The following is a 21,099-nucleotide window of genomic DNA, read 5'->3' as shown; positions in this document are numbered from 1 at the left end:
AGAAGACAAGAACATAAATTCTCCAGAGACTTCCTAGAATCAATAAAAGGGAAAGTTGAACATGAGAGAACAAGGGTGTTCAAATGTCATGAGAAAATGAACACATTGGTTTCCTATAAGCTATTAGAATATATTGACTTCCTGTATAAATTGTAAAAACACATTAACTATCTACAAGGTATAATACATTTTTTTTAAATGGCTTCTTATTGGCTATAAGGACACATTTGTTTCCTATTGGCCCCTGGCCCATAGCACTCACTGCTGGTTTAGCACTGCGTGGCTCTCTCTGTAGAGACAGCTGGTAGATCTCCTCCTCGGTGTGGTACTGGTCCAGAGACACCTGCAACATGGTAACTGTATTAATATAGCATGTGGATACCATGACAACAGAGGAGAGGAGGAAATAAAAAAAAAGGTTAAGTTGTTTTAAGAGGTATACTATTACTGTGTAGTAGCCGAACTTTAAAACTACCTGTTTACTTCAGAGCTACTTCCTTCTCAGTTGAAATGCTTAGAACGAGGTTGAATAACCAACAGTATACTAACCCCATAGGATGTTATTTGTTTTTCGCTCACATCTGACTGAAAAAAAAATCCAACATATTTCTCCGCCAAACTAATATAGCGATTCTCTCATATCAAGGACAATGGAATCACCTTCCTTGTACAGGTCATCAATTAATGATAAACTAGGTGAAAAATATTGGACTGGCAGACTTGAAGGCTACTCCAAGGTGAACCGCATTGCCAGAGTTGTAGAATAACTGCTGTCTGTCAGAAATAAATGAAATAATTCAGAATAGCCTACTACAACATCAGAATGCCTATAATTTAGCCACCGAGAATAAATAGCTTTTTTTTTTAAATAGCTGTGGATTGGGTGTAGCCCAATAACAAGGCACAGCCTACAGTCAGGAACGCGAGGCAAATCTGTCAATGAACAGAATGCAGACAAAGCAGGCCTTTCTCAATATTTCAAATACAATCGCAAGGAAAACACAGGTTGGAAAGCAAACGGCTGAAAAGAGAAGACAAGTCTGTCTGCTGTAGGCTACCAAAATATTTGATCAACTTCCAAATATTTCCCTATCATTATGAGTCATATATATATATATTTATTTAATTTAATTTTTTATTTTTACCCCTTTTTCTCCCCTAATTTTTTTGTATCCAATTGGTAGTTACAGTCTTGTCTCATTGCTGCAACTCCAGTACGGACTCAGGAAAGGCGAAGGTCGAGAGCCATGCGTCCTCCGAAACACAACCCAACCAAGCCGCACTGCTTCTTGGCACAATGCCCGCTTAACCCGGAAGCCAGCCGCACCAATGTGTCGGAGGAAACAACACCGTACACCTGGCAACCGTGTCAGCATGCATGCGCCCGGCCCGCCACAGGAGTTGTTAGAGCGCGATGGGACAAGGACATCGCTGCCGGTCAAACCCTCCCCTGACCCGGACAACGCTGGGCCAATTGTGCGCCACCCCATGGGTCTCCTGGCCACGGCTGGCTGCGACAGAGCCTGGACTCAAACCAGGATCTCTAGTGGCACAGCTAGCAACTGCGATGCAGTGCCTTAGACCACTGAGCCACTCGGGAGGCCGTCAGTGTCAAAGAAGCCTGTCATTCCGATAATTTGTACAGTGTTAAAAAGTGTCATGTAAAATGATGCAGAATTACATAAAATGTGTTTATAAAAAGGCCACATTTTTCCAGCACCCTAGGCTACTACAAAAGTTCCCCATGTGTGCAACTCCTGTAAGCACCTCTACTCTGCTGCTCTATGCCACTATGCAAATGTGATGATATACATGCAATGCTTTATTGTAAAAAGGGGATTTTTTCCCCCTCATTCGTTCTGGTACCTCGGAGCTCCCCACAACCCTCTCCCGCTCACTTTTTGTTCCGGCACCTCCTGATTTACAAATTAAGCACTGCGCATCACTCATAATGATAGGGCATTCAATGGAAAGGAAATTATATGGCAATATCACATTCTAACAGTGTATGCCTTTTCGAAGAAGCTTCATCATTTCAGTGTAGAGGGGAACAGTCCTGGCTATCAATAAGACTAGCAGAAATCTGATTCCTTTTGGAGGTAGTCAGTCATTCTTGATTCCCCCTGGAACCTATTAGAATTTGCATTAGGTCATTGGGAATATTAAGTCATCAAGCTCCCTCTGCATCCTTGGACTCCTACTAGATTCTTTCAATGACAACAAAAAAATCCTTCACACTTTCAACTTATTCCTTAAATTTGAGTGACAATCCCCCTCTCCACAAGGGTGCGTGCTCAGCCCCCTCCTGTACTCCCTGTTCACCCATGACTGCGTGGCCAAGCACGCCTCCAACTCAATCATCAAGTTCGCAGACAACAACAGTAGTACACTTGATTACCAATGATGACGAGACAGCCTACAGAGAGGAGGTGAGGGCTCTGAGAGTGTGGTGCCTGGAAAACAACCTCTCACTCAACGTCAACAAAACAAAAGGAGATGATCGTGGACTTCAGGAACCAACAGAGGGAGCACCCCCCTATCCACATCAACGGGACCGCAGTGGAGGAGGTGGAAAGCTTCAAGTTCCTTGGCGAACACATCACTGACAAACTGTAATGGACCACCCACACAGACAGTGTGGTGAAGAAGGTGCAACAGAGCCTCTTCAACCTCAGGAGGCTAAAGAAGTTTGGCTTGTCACCTAAAACCCTCACAAATTTTTACAGATGCACAATTGACAGCATCCTGTCGGGCTGTATCACCGCCTGGTATGGCAACTGCACCGCCCGCAACCACACGGCTCTTCAGAGGGTGGTGCGGTCTGCCCAACGCATTACCGGGAGCAAACTACCCGCCCTCCAGGACACCTACAGCACCCAATGTCACAGGAAGGCCAAAAAGATCAAAGACATCAACCACCCGAGCCACTGCGTGTTCACCCCGCTATCATCCAGAAGGCGAGGTCAGTACAGGTGCATGAAAGCTGGGACCGAGAGACTGAAAAACAGCTTCTATCTCAAGGCCATCAGACTGTTAAAACAGCCATCACTAGCACATTAGAGGCTGCTTCCCTATAGGCATAGACTAGGAATCACTGGCCACTTTAACATTTACATTTACGTCATTTAGCAGACGATCTTATCCAGAGCGACTTACAAATTGGTGCATTCACCTTATGATATCCTATATTTAAGGAATGGAACACTAGTAATTTTAATAATGTTAACATATTTTACATTACTCATCTCATATGTATATTCATTTTTTATTTATTTAACCTTTATTTAACTAAGCAAGTTAGTCAAGAACAAATTCTTATTTACAATGACGGCCTAGGAACAGTGGGTTAACTGCCTTGTTCAGGGGCAGAACGACAGATTTTTACCTTTCGGTTACTAGTCCAACGCTCTAACCACTAGGCTACCAGCCGCCCCATATATTGTTTTTCTATACTATTCTACTGTATCTTAGTCCGTTCTGCTCGGACATCGCTCGTCCATATGTATGTAGTCTTAATTCATTCCTACTTAAATTTGTGTGTATTGGGTATATGTTGTGTAATTTGTTGGATATTACTTGTTAGATATTACTGCACTGTCAGAGCTAGAAGCACAAGCATTTTGCTACACCTGCAATAACATCTGCTAATCACGTGTATGTGGCCAAGAAAATTTGATTTTGATTTGATCGACACGCCATTATTGATTCCATTCATTTGCTGTAGATTGCTGTATTTCTCTCTCCCTCCTCCTCCTCTTCCTCCCCCCCTGGATACATTCATTCATATCCTCTACAAAGTTGACTGGCGGGTCAGTGGCTATGGAATATAGTCAATAAAGAAATCCATCGCTTGATAATCAGGGACCTCGTCAATGGTGTCACTTCCTCACCCAGTGTCATGTGATAGTATTGACAGTGGCATTACCGTAAGAGGGAATTCTTTGTTTTCTAACATTTACTTGGAAGCTAACTCCTGCATACATAACCATATTCTACCATTGTCAATGATACATATCATTGTGTATCTCTAGTTCGCCATGGAAACACATCATTGCCAGAGATTTGATGGCAGATTATATCATGTGTAAAAGGAGTTTCTAAATGACGTGACCCGGATAAATAACAGTTACATCCGGATTAAATCTACAACAGACACATTCGTAATAAGGGAAAGGGAATACATGTCACTTCCCCATATGTGGGGAATATATCTGAAACACATTTAATGTGTTTTCAATATGAATCCAAATATTGGTCTAGCCTGGTCCATGATTTGTTTGTGCCGTCTTGCCAACTCCTATGGTCATTATCACGGCATTAGGAAGACAGCCTAAATAGATCTGAGACCAGGCTACACACAGTATATGACACTAACCAAGTTTGTTGAGCAGGTCTGTGTTAATGCATCGGTACATAGAGCCATATATCCCACCATCCCCATATGCTGGGAATATATACTGAACAAAAATATATAAAATGCAACATGGAAAGTGTTGGTCCCATGTTTCATGAGCTGAAATAAACAATCCTAGAGATGTCCCATACGCACAAAAAGCGTATTTCTCTCAAAGTTGTTTACATCCCTGTTAGTGAGCATTTCTCCTTTGCCAAGATAGTCAAGCCACCTGATAGGTGTGGCATATTAATTAGTTGATTAAACAGCATGATCATTACACAGGTGCACGTTGTGTTGGGGACAAGAAAAGGTCACTCTAAAATGTGCAGTTTTGCCACACAACACAATGACACATATGTCTCAAATTTTGAGGGAGCGTGCAATTGGCATGCTGACTTCAGGAATGTCCACCAGAGTTCTTGAATGTTAATTTCTCTACCATAAGCCACCTCTAACATCATTTTAGCAAATTTGGCAGTATGTCCAACCGGCCTCACAACCACAGACCCCGTGTAACCACGTCAGTCCAGGACCTCCACATCCGGCTTCACCTGCGGGATCATCTGAGACCAGCCATCCGGACAGCTGATGAAACAGTGGGTTTGCACAACCAAATAATTTTTGCACAAACTGTCAGAAACAGTCACAGGGAAGCTCATCCGCGTGCTCGTCGTCCTCACCAGGGTCTTGACCTGACTGCAGTTCGGCATCGTAACTGACTTCAGAGGGAAAATGCTCACCTTCGAGGGCCACTGGCACCCTGGAGAAGTGTGCTCTTCACAGATGAATCCCAGTTTCAACTGTACTGGGCAGATGGCAGACAGCATGTATGGCTTTGTGTGGGCGAGGGGTTTGCTGATGTCAACGTTGTGAACAGAGTGCCCCATGGTGGCGGTGCAGTTATTATGGGCAGGCATAAGCTACGGACAACAAACACAATTCCATTTCATCGATGGCAATTTGAATGCACAGAGATACTGTGACAAGATCCTGAGGGCCATTATGCCATTCATCCGCCACCATCACCTCATGTACGCAATTCATGGAAGCTGAAAATGTCCCAGTTCTTCCATGGCCTGCATACTCAGACATGTCACCCATTGAGTATGTTTGGGATGCTCTGGATCAACGTGTCGGACAGCGTGTTGAAGTTCCCGCCAATATCCAGCAACTTTGCACAGCCATTGAAGACTAGTGGGACAACATTCCACAGGCCACAATCAACAGCTTGATCAACTCTATGCGAAGGAGATTTTTTTATCGCTGCATGAGGCAAATGGTGGTCACACCAGACACTAAATGGTTTTCTGATCCACGCCCCTACTTTTTTTTAAAAAGGTATCTGTGACCAACAGATGCATATCTGTATTCCCAGTCATGTGAGGTCTTAATTCATGAATTTCAATAGACTGATTTCCTTATATGAAATGTAACTCTGTAAAATCTTTGAAATTGTTGCATGTTGTGTTTATATTTTTGTTCACTGTATTTTGAATATATTTAACATACATTATGTCATATTAATCATGTAACCAAAAAAGTGTTAAATCCCCCCCAAAATATTCAAAGTAGCCCCCTTTGCCTTGATGACAGCTTGCACACTCTTGGCATTCTCAACCAACTTCATGAGGTAGTCACCTGGAATGCATTTCAATTAACAGTTGTGCCTTGTTAAAAGTACATTTGTGGAATTTCTTTCCTTCTTAACGTGTTTGAGACAATCAGTTGAGTTGTGACAAGGTAGGGGTGGTATACAGAAGATAGACCTATTTGGTAAAAGACCAAGTCCATATAAATGGCAAGAACAGCTTAAAGAAGCAAATAGAAATGACAGTCCATCATTACATTTAGACATGAAGGTCAGTCAATCAGGAACATCAAGAACTTGGAACGTTTCCTCAAGCACAGTCGCAAAATCCATCATGAAACTGGCTCTCATGAGGACCGCCACAGGAAAGGGAGACCCTTCTGCTGCTGAGGATAAGTTCATTAGAGTTACCAGCCTCAGAAATTGCAGCCCAAATAAATGCTTCACAGAGTTCAAATAACAGACATATCAACTGTTCAGAGGAGACTGCGTGAATCAGGCCTTCATGGTCAAATTGCTGCAAAGAAACCACAACTAAAAGACACCAATAATAAGAAGAGACATCCTTGGGCCAAGAAACACGAACAATGGACAGTAGACCGGTGTAAATCTGTCCTTTGGTCTGAAGACTCCAAATTTGAGATTTTTGGTTCCAACCGCCGTGTCTTTGTGAGACGCAGAGTATATGAACGGATGATCTCTGCATGTGTAGTTCCCACCCTGAAGCATGGAGGAGGTGTGATGGTGTGGGGGTGCTTTGCTGGTGACACTGTCAGTGATTTATTTAGAATTCAAGGCACACTTATCCAACATGGCTACCACTGCATTCTGCAGCGATACGCCATCCCATCTGGTTTGGGCTTAGTGGGACTATCAACTGTTTTTCAACAGGACAATGAACCAACACACCTCCGGGCTGTGTAAGGGCTATTTGACCAAGAAGGAGAGAGATGGAGTGCTGCATCAGATGACCTGGCCTCTACAATCACCTGACCTCACCCCAATTGAGATGTTTGGGATGAGTTGGACCGCAGAGTGAAGGAAAAGCAGCCAACAAGTGCTCAGCATATGTGGGAACTCCTTCAAGACTGTTGAAAAAGCATTCCAGGTGAAGCTGGTTGAGAGAATGCCAGGATTGTGGAAAGCTGTCATGAAGGCAAAGGGGGGCTACTTTGAAGAATCTAATATATACAAATAAATTGATTTGTTTAACACTTTTTTGATTACCACATGATTCCATATGTGTTCTTTCATGGTTTTGATGTCTTTACTATTATTCTACAATGTAGAAAAACGTTTTTTAAAAAAGAAAGAAAAAAGCCCTTGAAGGAGTAGATGTGTCCAAACTTTTGACTGGTACTGTATGTTTTACTAACTGTGAGTAGATTGAGCAGGTCTGTGTTGGAATCAATGGTGGGTGGTGTGGTCTGGATCAGCGCCAGCTCCTGGAGGATGGCATACAGCTGTTGACACTTAGCCAGGTTGACCCTGCTCTTGCCCGGGTCAGCCCAGTCGGACAGTGCCACATGCACAGCAATCAGGTCCTTGAGGTGCACGCCCAGGATGGGGAAGCGGAAGCCTGTGCACTCGGAGAAGCGGCGGCGGTACTGGCTGTAGTTACCACAAGACGTCACTAACTCGATCAGGCTGTTGAACACCTGAGGGGATGGGGGGGGGGGGTGATTGAAGGAGGAGAGGAAGGATTGGTTAAGAGGGGGAGGGAAACGTGTGTGGGTTAACATTGTGCGACAGAAGAAATAACTCTTCCAAGTCCTTCCATGTAACTGACAAAGAGCCCTGATCTCTCCCGCTGTCATCTAAACTAATCCTTTCTGTTTTAGGATGTGAGCGAATGGCAGTAATTGTGGTGGTGACACCAGGCTATTTGAAGAGTGACAACATAGTGTGTACATAAGGTATGAGATGAGCATAGTTATTTCACCTTGTTGGTCTCGTTGCTGATGTGTGACTGGGTGTCTTTGAGGCGAGATATAGAGCTGTTACTCAGCCCCCCCACCACGGCCATCAGAGTGTTGAAGTTCTGAAGCTGGAGCAGGTTCTATCGGAGAGAGAAGAAGAAGATGGAGAGGGGTAGAAGGTGAAAATAAAATTCCGGTCTTTGCTGCTGAAGCACCCCTCCTACTTCCCTTTGTTTGCTAAGCTCAGAAACCTACCTGAACTCCAAATGATTAACTAACCTAGGGCTGAGACAGGGAAGAGTTATAAGAGAGAGAGAGAGAGAAAAAAATATCAAAGATTCAGAGAGAGAGACATGAGGCACTGGGTGAGAGAAACATTGAGAGCGAGTGAAGGATGAGAGAAATGGAGGAAGAGAAGCCAACGTGTGGGCGTAAGAGCCGGTGCCAACAAGGATTCAAAAGAGACAGAGGAGAAGAGGGAGACGGAACGATTGACAAGGAGCCAGAGGGAGAGGAGCAAGCAAGTTATAAAACAGTGATTTAGAGAGCGACTACTTTCTCTTTGAGGGAAACCGAGAGGATTGGAAGAAATTGGAGGCACACAAAGGCAGACGATAACTAAAATCCAGGGTCACACATACACACTCCCTCACACGCACGCACGTATACACACACCAGCTAACCCACACACAAACCTCAAGCAAGAAGCTGCACTGTTTGCGCTACACCAGAACATTGCAGGGTCTAGTCTAATAATACCATTCAAACAGTAGGCAGCACAGCACACATTCTAATCATTGTGTCACATTTGCAGTCATACTTGAGTTTAGGACGACTGCCAGCGAGCATTATTTGGTTAAGCTCAAATACCTGCCCGGTCACTCCGATCAATGGGCAAAGCTTTATGGCAGAGTGGCATGACGGAGGCTCTACTAAACTGCCGTATAAAGCCCACTGACTAACAGCGACAGGTATCGATAACACAGGGAGTAATCAGGGTATCCTGTCGATATGCCGAAGCTTTCCACTGTGTGGGATAAGTAATGTACTAAATTACTGCTGTGTGTGTGAGGCATTGTAAGTAACTACATAATGGCTGACGTATACAATATCCGATGTATGATGGGAAATACGGTTAAGCATTATGATGACAAATCAAAGGGGGCGTACGGGTAAAAAAAAAGCCTATGGATTGCGCAGAGACGTTAGGGGGAGAGAGAAGAGAGATAAGAAGAGCGCGAAAGACTGCAGAGAAAATGGCCTACTTCAGGTGAAACGCTGAGTGAATCAGAAGGAGAATGGGAAAGAGCAAATGATATTTGGAAGGGATGAGCAGAGAGGGAGTAAGAGAGGGAGGGGTGAAAGAGGAAAGAGAGAGCGGGAGCAGGAAGGAGGGCAGGAGGTGACCCCTCCCTGGGATTTATTGGAGCAGGATCACAGCATTGGAAAATACACCCACTGAACTTTTAGGTGGGTATATATTTGGCCGTCATTTTCTCCTGTCGCCATCCCCCAAAAATTATTGAGAGAGAGAAATCCTTCATTCTACACATTTTGGGAGGCAAAGCGTGTTATTTAGAAAACTTAGTCGGGGTGCTAAACCAGCTAGCTAGCACCCAGCTGGGATATTTGAACTCGGGCATTTTTGGCAGAGGAGGGTTAAAAGGGTGGGGTGAGAGGGGGGTTGGGAGCCTGCCGGGTTGTCAGTGAATAAATCATGAAGAGTTTGTTTTGGAGAGGAGAGAGTGACATTGGGGAATGGGGAGACACACTCCAAACATTCTTCTTTAACAAATCCAAATATAGCCTCTCTTCTGTTAGCAGGGACACCCATTGGTAGTAGTAGTACTGGGAGAATAGCACTACTGATAAACACACTTGGATAATTTCTGTAAGGAATAACGGATGGTAACTGTCTACGAATACAGTTCATAATACCTGATGGTGTAAGTTGTTTTTTACTTAAGGTTAGTTTGGTATGTATCCAATATCTGTCCATATCTGCATCTCCATCCCTTTCCTCTCCATGACAAAACTCCCCAGTCTCATCTCAACCGCTAACACAAGGCTTTACAACAATCCAACCCCTTTCCCTAACCAACTGGGATTATTTGCCTAAAGTTAACCAATGACATTTACTGTCTAATATTAACCAGAGACATTTGTTTATGACCTCAAGGTAGAGCCTACTAGCCTGGTCCCAGATCTGTTTGTGCTCTTGCCAACTCCACTGCTGTTATCGTCAAGCCAAACACGACAGCGAGTGACAAGGGGTTGACATGATAGCACAAACAGACTGGCACGCAGGTTAAGAGCATCCCTCAGAACAAATGAAATAACTGGGAAATTCCAACACCAATCTGCCCCCAGCCTACGTACCTGAGCCACCCTGATGAAGTGGGAGATGACTTCTGCCCTCTGGGGGGCGGTGGGCTTGCTGAGCACCATGAGCTGGATCCACTGAGACACACTGTTGAACAGGGTGATAAAGCGCTCCAGGATGGGGTTGTCCACCGTGCAGCCATGCATCACAAAACTGTGGTAGTCCTGGAACTGGAGGAGGAGCAGAGAAATGTAATGGATTAAGTGAGCATACAAAAGCAGTACACGCCCACATTTAAGTCACCATACAGTACCAGTCAAAAGTTTGGACACACCTACTCATTCAAGGTTTTTTTTTTATTTTTATTTTATTATGTTCCACATTGCAGAATAATAGTGAAGACATCAAAACGACGTAATTACACATACCCTTGGATGAGTAGGTGTGTCCAAACATTTTACTGGTACTGTAAGTCAAATGTTGAATGAGCAATACAAAGGCAGTTTGGACAGCAGACCTGGGTTCAAACAGTATGTGTTTTCTTTCAAATACTTTGAGTGTTTAATTAAGCCTGCCTTGAGTGACAGGTGGACGAGGTCAATCAAGCGCAAGTTTAAGTATTTGAAAGTAAACAATTACTATGAACCCAGATGTGGTGGACAGACACACTGCTCCCACCAGCCCCGCCTACCAGTATCTTGCAGAAGGACTTGTACTCCAGGTAGGTGAGGTGTGTGGCCAGCTCACAGGAGTCCAGGTGGTCAAACAGCAGAGACATCTTCCTCTTCTTGGACATAGAGGGTTGCCGCTGGGTCACCTGACGCTTCCATTTGTACGACGGTCTAACAGAGACACAAAAGCACACAATATCATGTCTGGGCCCAAGTACATACACTGAGTATATAAACCATTAAGAACACCTGCTCTTTCCATGACAGACTGACCAGGTGAAAGTTATGATCCCTTATTGATGTCACTTGTTAAATCCACTTAGAGACATGGATTGTGTATGTGTGCCATTCAGAGGGTGAATGGGCAAGACAAAACATTAAAGTGCCTTTGATCGGGGTATGGTAGTAGGTGCCATGCGCACCGGTTTGAGTGTTTCTAGAACTGCAAAGCTTCTGGGTTTTTCACACTCAACAGTTTCCCATGTGTATCAAGAATGGTCCACCACCCATAGGACATCCAGCCAACTTGACAACACTGGGAAGCTTTGGAGTCCACATGGGCCAGCATCCCTGTGGAACGCTTTCAACATCTTGTAGAGTCCATGCCCCGACGAACTGAGGCGGGTTCTGAGGGCAGGGGGTGGGGGTAGGTGCAACCCATATTTCCATAGATTTGCAAGCAGATTTAAGACAACACTGTAACTTGGCCACTCAGGAACATTCACAGTCTTCTTGGTAAGCAACTCCAATGTAGATTTGGCCTTGTGTTGTAGGCTATTATCCTGCTTAAAGGTGCATTCGTCTTCCAGTGTCTGGTGTAAAGCAGACTGAACCAGGTTTTGTTCTAGGATTTTGCCCGTTTTTTTTTTATCCTGAAAAACTCCCCAGTATTTGCTGATGTCAAGCATACCCATACCATGATGCAGCCACCACCATGCAGTTACTCAGTGATGTGTTGTGTTGGATTTGCCCCAAACATAGGGCTTTGCATTTAGGCCAAAAAGTGTATCATTTTGCCATTTTTTTTTTGTTGCAGTATTACTTTAGTGCATTGTTACATACAAGATGCATGTTTTGGAATATTTCTATATTTGTGTTCTTTCACTGTAGAGTCACTACAATGTTGTTGATTCATCCGTCGTTCTCTCCCATCACAGCCATTGAACTCTGTAGCCGTTTAAAAATCAACAACGGTCTCCCTGAGCAGTTTCATTCTTGCCCTGTGGCTCAGTTCAGAAGGACGACTGTATTTTTGACATGTCTGGGTGGTTTAATACACAATGCACTAGACCATACTTAAAGAGATATTCAATGTCTGATTTGTTATGGTTACCCATCTACTGCCCTTTTTTAAGAGGCTTTTGAAAAGCTCCCTGATCTTTGGATTTGAATCTGTGCTTAAAATTCAATACTTGACTGAGGGACCATACAAATGTTGTATGTATGGGGGACAGAGGAAGGGTTAGTCATTTAAAAATCATGTCAACCCCTTATTTCACACAGAGTGAGTCCATGTAACTTTTTATGTGATTTGTTAAGCCAAATGTAACTCCTGAACTAGTTTAGGCTTGACTAAACAAAAGGCTGAATACTTATGCAATGACTATATTTTTGTTATTTTATATTCATCTTAAAAATATATATATTTTGTGTATATTGTTGACAGCACAAAGGACAATTAAATCGATTTTAACCCTACTTTGTAACAATACAATGTAAAGAAACCCAAGGGGTCTGAATACTTTTGCAAAGCACTGTAAAACTGAAACCTGGAATCCAAACTGAATATTGCTCTGTTTCAATATGTTTGTAAAATGTGAAACAGAGAGATATTCAGTTTGCATTCCAGGCTAACAAAATATAGCATGCTGCATAAGTCTCTACAATGGGGCCTGAAACTACGACTGTGATGGATGTGGAATGGAGGGAAGAAGACAGTATAGAAGATGCAATAAAATAAAGAAAACTCTTAGCATATGTTTATGAAACTCTACTGTCCCAAGAAAGTGCTGTATAACAACCCACTAGCGAGACCAGGGTCAGACAGACAGACAAAGGAAATAGGATGGGTCATTTAGGAGCTCTGTCACACGAGGTCCCAGCCTTGGGCCTAAGAATGAGCCATGTAAGGAAGCATGGAGACACAAAGGCTGTGTTTACAGAGGAAGCCTAATTCTGATCTTTTTTCCACTAATTGGTCTTTTAACCAATCATATTAGATCTTTTCACATCAGACCAGCCACGTCGCCGAGACCAACGTCTTGCTACCGGACAGGCTAAACATATTCTTCGCATGCTTTGAGGATAACACAGTGCCAACAGCGCGGCCCGCTACCAAGGACTGTGGGCTGTCCTTCTCCGTGGCCGACATGAGTAAAACATTTAAACGTTAAGCCTCGCAAAGCTGCCGGCCCAGACAGCATCCCTAGTCGCGTCCTCAAAGCATGCACAGACCAGCTGGCTGGTGTGTTTACGGGCATATTCAATCTCTCCCTATCCCAGTGTGCTGTCTCCACATGCTTCAAGATGGCCACCATTGTTCCTGTACCCAAGAAGGCAAAGGTAACTGAACTTAACGACTATCACTTAATGACTATAGCACTCACTTCTGTCATCATGAAGTGCTTTGAGAGACTAGTCAAAGATCATATCACCTTTACCTTACCTGCCACACTAGACCCACTTCAATTTGCTTACCACCCCGCCCTGTGAAACTGGGTCCTGGACTTCCTGACGGGCCGCCCCCAGGTGGTGAAGGTAGGAAACATCACTTCCACTCCGCTGATCCTCAACACTGGGGCCCAACAAGGGTGCGTGCTCAGCTTCCTCCTGTACTCCCTGTTCACCCATGACTGTGTGGCCAAGCACGCCTCCAACACAATCATCAAGTTTGCAGACGACACAACAGTAGTAGGCTTGATTACCAATGATGACGAGACAGCCTACAGAGAGGAGGTGAGGGCTCTGAGAGTGTGGTGCCTGGAAAACAACCTCTCACTCAACGTCAACAAAACAAAGGAGATGATCGTGGACTTCAGGAAACAACAGAGGGTGCACCCCCCATCTACATTGACGGGACCGCAGTGGAGAAGGTGGAAAGCTTCAAGTTCCTTGGCGAACACATCACTGACAAACTGAAATGGACCACCCACACAGATAGTGTGGTGAAGAAGGTGCAACAGAGCCTCTTCAACCTCAGGAGGCTAAAGAAGTTTGGCTTGTCACCTAAAACCCTCACAAATTTTTACAGATGCACAATTGAAAGCATCCTGTCGGGCTGTATCACCGCCTGGTACGACAACTGCACCGCCCGCAACCGCAAGGTTCTCCAGAGGGTGGTGCGGTCTGCCCAACGCATTACCGGGGGGCAAACTACCCGCCCTCCAGGACACCTACAGCACCCGATGTCACAGGAAGGCCAAAAAGATAATCAAAAGACATCAACCACCCGAATCCGTTTACCCCGCTATCATCCAGAAGGCGAGGTCAGTACAGGTGCATCAAAGCTGGGACCGAGAGACTGAAAAACAGCTTCTATCTCAAGGCCATCAGACTGTTAAAACAGCACATTAGAGGCTGCTGCCTATACGCATAGACTAGGAATCACTGGCCACTTTAAGGAATGGAACACTTGTCACTTTAATAATGTTTACATATCTGGCATTACTCATCTCATATGTATATACTGTTTTCTATACCATTCTACTGCATCTTAGTCCGTTCCGCTCGGACATTGCTCATCCATATGTATATAGTCTTAATTAATTCCTACTGAGATGTGTGTATTGGGTATATGTTGTGTAATTTGTTTGATATTACTTGTTAGATATTACTGCACTGTCGGAGCTAGAAGCACAAGCATTTTTCAACACCCGCAATATTTTATTTTACCTTTATTTAACTAAGCAAGTCAGTTAAGAACAAATTCTTATTTTCAATGACAGCCTAGTGGGTTAACTGCCTGTTCAGGGGCAGAATGATAGATTTGTACCTTGTCAGCTCGGGGATTTGAACTTGCAACCTTTCGGTTACTAGTCCAATGCTCTAACCACTAGGCTACCCTGCCGCCCCAATAACATCTGCTAATCACGTGTATGTGACCAATTTGTACAGCAAATAAACTTGACACATAGACACTGCAGTGGGGACACATACACACTGCAGTCAAGGACACACACTGTAGTGTAGAATAGGGACAGTCACACCAGTGGAGGCTGTTGGAGGGAGAAATCACTGTAGAACAGGGACACTTACACACTGTCGATGTCGATGAGTTGGCTCTGGCGCTCGTTCCCCTCGGTGGTCAATAGGTCCTTGAGGTCTTTAATCTGCTCTGCCAGTTCTGGGTTTAGATTGAACTCTGCTGGGAACTCCGAAATCCAGTACCTTGATGGAGGGAGGGGAGAAAGAGTTAGAGCGGAAGGAGAGGGAAAGAGAAAGAGGTTTTGAGGGAAAGAAAGAGAAAGAGAGAGAGAGAGAGAGAGAGAGAGAGAGAGAGAGAGAGAGAGAGAGAGAGAGAGAGAGAGAGAGAGAGAGAGAGAGAGAGAGAGAGAGAGAGAGAGAGAGAATGAGGTAGTGGTAGTGAGGGACAGAGAAAGAGAGAAACAGAGACAAAGTGAAGGATAAAGCAATAAAGAGACATCCCCAAGCTAACAACAAAAGCAATTGCAAATGTGTCTTACTTCACCAGGTGGCAGATTCTTGTCCTGCGTTCAGCAGAACAGCTCTCCTCCTGTGATCTGATCAACTGTTAAGGTACATAAAACATCTACAAAGACATTTCAAAAACATCCTTTAACAATCAGACGTGGCGTCACAAAATACTTAATTACAACCAGTTTTGCACACTGGGAACATTCCATCCAACTTTCCAACATTCCATCCACCTTCCATTCCATTCACTGACACCTTAACCCTAAAAGCACCAACAGGGGTCAATTTTGACCCCAAGGGGTCATAAAGATCCTTCAGAAATTGTAGGACTTTGTCAAGCAACTAGGTATAGACAAAAAAAAAATGTTTACAATGATTTCTATCCAAATAGAAGAAGGAAAAATTGTAATCTCTCTTTTGTATACTAGTTGTATACACAGCTAAGCTGAAAATGGACTCAATTGTATAAACTTTGTGATAAAAGCACCAAATCTGGCACAGAGGTAGATGTATGTACCCTGAAAAGATAGATATGGAACCACCCCAGATGTTGGGGGGGCGTTACAGACACTATAACAAAAAAAAAAAGTTTTAAATGTACATGCATATTTAGCTTCCAGTCAATGTCAATATACCATGTTGAGAGTCTCATCTTTCAGAAGCAATTGGAACTGAGTTGATAGCCCATAGCATCCCAAAGTTAGAGCTAAAAGTCTGATGGCACCGTTGCACATATCGCATATAAAATCGGCCATATCGGTGGCCATTTTATAAGCTCAGATTAGCTCAATTGCCAATTTCTCAGCCTCCGAGAATCACAAAACTTGAATGAATAACGGATAAATATCCATAACAAGAGGCTAAGGATGAAAAAACATACACAAACATGTATTTTGAAACATACAATTTGTGTGAACTAGAATGTGTGAACATTTTAAAATATATGCTTATTTTGGGGGATTCAAACCATTTTCTTGTGTTATAAAAGGTTAACAAATAAAAAGTGTTCCTGCTTGCAATTATTACCAAAAATGGCACATGGTGCAATTAAACAAAAAAAATACACAGAGTACACAAAGCATTATGAACACCTGCTATTTCTATGACATAGACTGACCAGGTGAATACAGGTGAAAGCTATGATCTCTTATTGATGTCACTTGTTAAATCCACTTCCAATCAATGTAGATGAAAGGGAGGAGATAGGTTAAAGAAGGATTTTTAAGCGTTGAGACAATTGGGACATTAATTGTTGCGCATGCGTGCCATTCAGAGAGTGAATGGGCAAGACATAAGATTTAAGTGCCTTTGAACGGAGTATGGTTGTAGGTGCCAGGAGCACCGGTTTGTCAAGAACTGCATCGCTGCTGGGTTTTTCCACGCTCAACAGTTTCCTGTGTGTATCAAAAACGGTCCACCACCCATACGACATCCAGACAACTGTGGGAAGCATTGGAGTCAACATGGGCCAGCGTCCCTGTGGAACGCATTCAACACCTCGTAGAGTCCACGCCCCGACGAATTGAGGCTGTTCCGACAGCAAAGGGAGCCGGTGCAACTCAATATTATGAAGGTGTTCTTAATGTTTGGTATACTCAGTGCTTGTGGGTGCTTTTAGGGTTAAAGAGTATATGTGTTGTTCTTACAGTAGCTGTCAACACCTGATAAGCCATAAGCAGGTGCCTGATGGCGAAGGATACTTGAGCAGTAGTTTCTTAGCCATGTCGGTGGATGGGAGGTACCAAGGGTGCATCATGAGGAACATGCGCACTACAGAAGGGTCCTTCAAAGTGCCCTTCTCATCTGAAAGAGGACAGACACATTCTCGTCACACAACAGCCCTTTTTGTGTCCCTTTACACTAAAAGAGCAGTCAGCCAAAAGTGACTGAAGTGTTTCTGCAAATAAGACAACCAATTACTATTGATTTGAGACTGACAACATTAGCAATTTATGGTGGCACATATGGGAAATTGCTATCTATTCCTAGAAACATTCTTCTCCTTGCAATCCGTTCCTGGAAATAAAATGCTATTCTGAATGCACAAAGATTAGGCTGTTTACTTAGACCAGGCCCCTCAAACCCTGTTGCTAGAGAGCTATTGCTAGCCTCCTGTAGGAGGCTAGCAATAGCGCCAACCCCAGTTTGAACTAATCTGATTAATCTTATCAACCAACTAATTATTATTAGAATCGGGTGCGCTAGATTAGGGTTGGAGCGAAAACCTAAAGGAGTGTAGCTCTCCAGGAACAGGGTTGGAGAGCCCTAATTTTGACATTGAGTAGCAGGTATATTTGAGTGCTCATAGGTAAATAAAGAGACTGACCGAAGGCTTGGATGCACGCTTCCATCAGCTCATCCACCGTTGCAGCCCCATCTAAAGATATGGGCTCCATCTTTCTCCTTCTCCTCTAGTCCTCTTGTTTTCCCACTTCAGTGACACTCCTGAGCACAAAAAGAGGAAAAAGGGATTGCACGGAAACAAAAATTTCACCCAAGGAATTCTACTCCTGTACAAAAAGATGAGAGCATTGCCTAGTAAGAAAGAGAAAGCATTGCTGCATGGTTTGAATGGTTGCCAGTAATAGTCTGTTATGTTGCTCGGATCTGGTGATGCAAGATATCCAGGAAGTATGAAGGAAATGTTGACAAAAATCTAACAATGGAATTGAAACAATAACATGTCTGGATACTGATGGATTGCAGTTGGGTTACATTTGAAAACAGCATACTGCAGCAAACCAACTTCCGTAAGTGATATATAACTAATATGTCAGATCAGGTGACTCTACGGAGGTGTTTAACCGGTTAATGTCATTATTCTGATAAGACCAGCTTTCGGACCAAGTACAGTATATGTGACCCAATACCCAGATATACAGTTGAAGTCGGAAGTTTACATGTACCTTAGCCAATTACATTTAAACTCTTTCCACAATTCCTGACATTTAATCCTAGTAAAGACTCCCTGTCTTAGGTCAGTTAGGATCACCACTTTATTTTAAGAACGTGAAATGTCAGAATAATAGTAGAGAATTATTTATTTCAGCTTTTAGTTCTTTCATCACATTCCCAGTGGGTCAGAAGTTTACATACACTCGATTAGTATTTGGTAGCATTGCCTTTAAATTGTTTAACTTGGGTCAAACGTTTCAGGTAGCCTTCCATCAGCTTCCCACAATAAGTTGGGTGAATTTTGGCCCATTCCTCCTGACAGAGCTGGTGTAACTGAGTTAGGTTTGTAGGCCTCCTTGCTAGCACACGCTTTTTCTGTTCTGCCCACACATTTTCTATTGGATTGAGGTCAGGGCTTTGTGATGGCCACTCCAATGCCTTGACTTTGTTGCCCTTAAGCCATTTTGCCACAATTTTGGAAGTATGCTTGGGGTCTTTGTCCATTTGGAAGACCCATTTGCGACCAAGCTTCAACTTCCTGACTGATGTCTCTAGATGTTGCTTCAATATATCCACATAATTTTCCTCCATCATGATGCCATCTTTTTTGTGAAGTACACCAGTCCCTCCTGCAGCAAAGCACCCCCACAACATGATGCTGCCACCCCCGTGCTTCACGGTTGGGATGGTGTTCTTCGGCTTGCAAGCCTCCCCCTTTTTCCTCCAAACATAACAATGGTCATTATGGCCAAACAGTTCTATTGCTGTTTCATCAGACCAGAGGACATTTCTCCAAAAAGTACGATCTTTGTCCCCATGTGCAGTTGCAAACCATAGTCTGGCTTTTTTATGGTGGTTTTGGAGCAGTGGCTTTTTCCTTGCTGAGCGGCCTTTCAGGTTGTCAATATAGGACTCGTTTTACTGTGGATATAGATACTTTTGTACCTGTTTCCTCCAGCATCTTCACAAGGTCCTTTGCTGTTGTTCTGGGATTAATTTGCACTTTTCACACCAAAGTACGTTCATCTCTAGGAGACAGCTAGGAGACAGAACACGTCTCCTTCCTGAGCAGTATGACGGCTGTGTGGTCCCATGGTGTTTATACTTGCGTACTATTGTTTGTACAGATGAACATGGTACCTTCAGGCATTTGGAAATTGCTCCCAAGGATGAACCAGACTTGTTGAGGTCTACAATTTTTTTTCTGAGGTCTTGGCTGATTTCTTTTGATTTTCCCATTATGTCAAGCAGAGGCACTGAGTTTGAAAGTAGGTCTTGAAATACTTCCACAGGTACACCTCCAATTGATTCAAATGATGTAAATTAGCCTATCAGAAGCTTCTAAAGCCATGACATCATTTTCTTGAATTTTCCAAGCTGTTTAAAGGTACAGTCAACTTAGTGTATGTAAACTTCTGACCCACTGGAATTGTGATACAGTAAATTATAAGTGAAATAATCTGTCTGTAACCAATTGTTGGAAAGATTACTTGTGTCATGCACAAAGTAGATGTCCTAACCAACTGGCCAAAACTATAGTTTGTTAACAAGAAATTTGTGGAGTGGTTGAAAAACGAGTTTTAATGACTCCAACCTAAGTGTATGTAAACTTCCGACTTCAACTGTACATCATGTGTTTTTTTATAGTACGTACAAGGAAACGTATTGAGTTTTTTAGGGACACGGCATGATAGAAACTTACTGAGAAACCCACCAGACACAGCTGACACTACAGTCAGCCTCTCAATAACCCCCTTTCACCCAGAAACCACAACTTTTCACTTCCTGAAATAACTCTGTAGTCATTAATTAAAACAGCCATGCAACGCAGTTTTTCCTCCACACGGGAAATAATACAAGGTATGTCAATAGTCTCACCCTGTGGTTCCACATTCAAAATAAACTGTTTTTTTCTTTTCTTAGTATGCTATTTTAGTGAGGTACTGCTCAGCGGGGTGCCATGGCAACACATCCTCATGCCCACCCTCCCTATACACACACATGCATGCTCAACACACACACACACACACACACACACACACACACACACACACACACACACAGGTGCCACCACAGTAGTGTTGAGCGATTAGCGCTTTTTCAGTTCCGTTACAGTTCGACTATCAAAAAATTGCCCCGTTTTCGATTTCGATAATAAATAAAAATGAATACATTATGAAATAATGACATTACAATGATTGGAATTTCCATTAAAAAACTCTACAAAGCCAAAAATGGTTAACATTCAATTACCAAAACAATTCAAATAGTCCATTGTCTCTGTCAGGTCCCCATTGGGTAGACCTCAATTAAAAAAAAGAAATTACAATGAAATAAAAGATTTCAGTTGTGTATATAATTACATTATTTTTTTATTTGATTACTTTATTATTTTTTATTCTTTCAATTCATCATCTCATCTCTGCACCGGCAGTATCCGTCAGCCAGCAAGACCATGTAACAGTATCTGCTCCCCATACTTTACTCTCTTTAGTCATTCTATTTAGCTAGCCTGCCTAAGTACATTGCAGAGCCGTCTGACAAAATCATTTAACTAGTTCTTCAAAGTAGATAAGACATAATTTCACGAACTGCCTCTGTCCCTCCCATCATTGTTTTATGTACATTCCCCTCTCATGCGGTCTGTGTGTATC

General features: G+C 43.2%; 1 protein-coding gene across 3 annotated transcripts in view; it reads right to left on the bottom strand.

Moving 5' to 3' along the window:
• The window catches only part of LOC106577535 (RAS guanyl-releasing protein 2), a 93,814-nt gene that overhangs the window by 26,364 nt on the left and 46,351 nt on the right, over window positions 1–21,099 (bottom strand). For all 3 annotated transcript variants that reach the window (XM_014155647.3, XM_014155646.3, XM_045701328.2), the window contains 9 exons: window positions 17,877–17,995; window positions 17,251–17,353; window positions 15,580–15,636; window positions 15,152–15,283; window positions 10,918–11,068; window positions 10,283–10,456; window positions 7,927–8,043; window positions 7,361–7,642; window positions 263–343 (listed from right to left, as the gene is read on the bottom strand). In XM_014155647.3, coding sequence (XP_014011122.1) covers window positions 263–343; window positions 7,361–7,642; window positions 7,927–8,043; window positions 10,283–10,456; window positions 10,918–11,068; window positions 15,152–15,283; window positions 15,580–15,636; window positions 17,251–17,353; window positions 17,877–17,946 — 1,167 coding nt within the window. In that variant the 5' untranslated portion in view covers window positions 17,947–17,995. The remainder of the gene's footprint in view (window positions 1–262; window positions 344–7,360; window positions 7,643–7,926; window positions 8,044–10,282; window positions 10,457–10,917; window positions 11,069–15,151; window positions 15,284–15,579; window positions 15,637–17,250; window positions 17,354–17,876; window positions 17,996–21,099) is intronic.

The sequence above is a fragment of the Salmo salar genome, chromosome 18 (genome assembly GCF_965601325.2).
Source record: "Salmo salar chromosome 18, fSalSal1, whole genome shotgun sequence".
Taxonomy (NCBI): domain Eukaryota; kingdom Metazoa; phylum Chordata; class Actinopteri; order Salmoniformes; family Salmonidae; genus Salmo; species Salmo salar.
The sequence above is the reverse complement of the archived record's forward strand: the minus strand, read 5'-3'. Positions and strand labels throughout refer to the sequence as shown.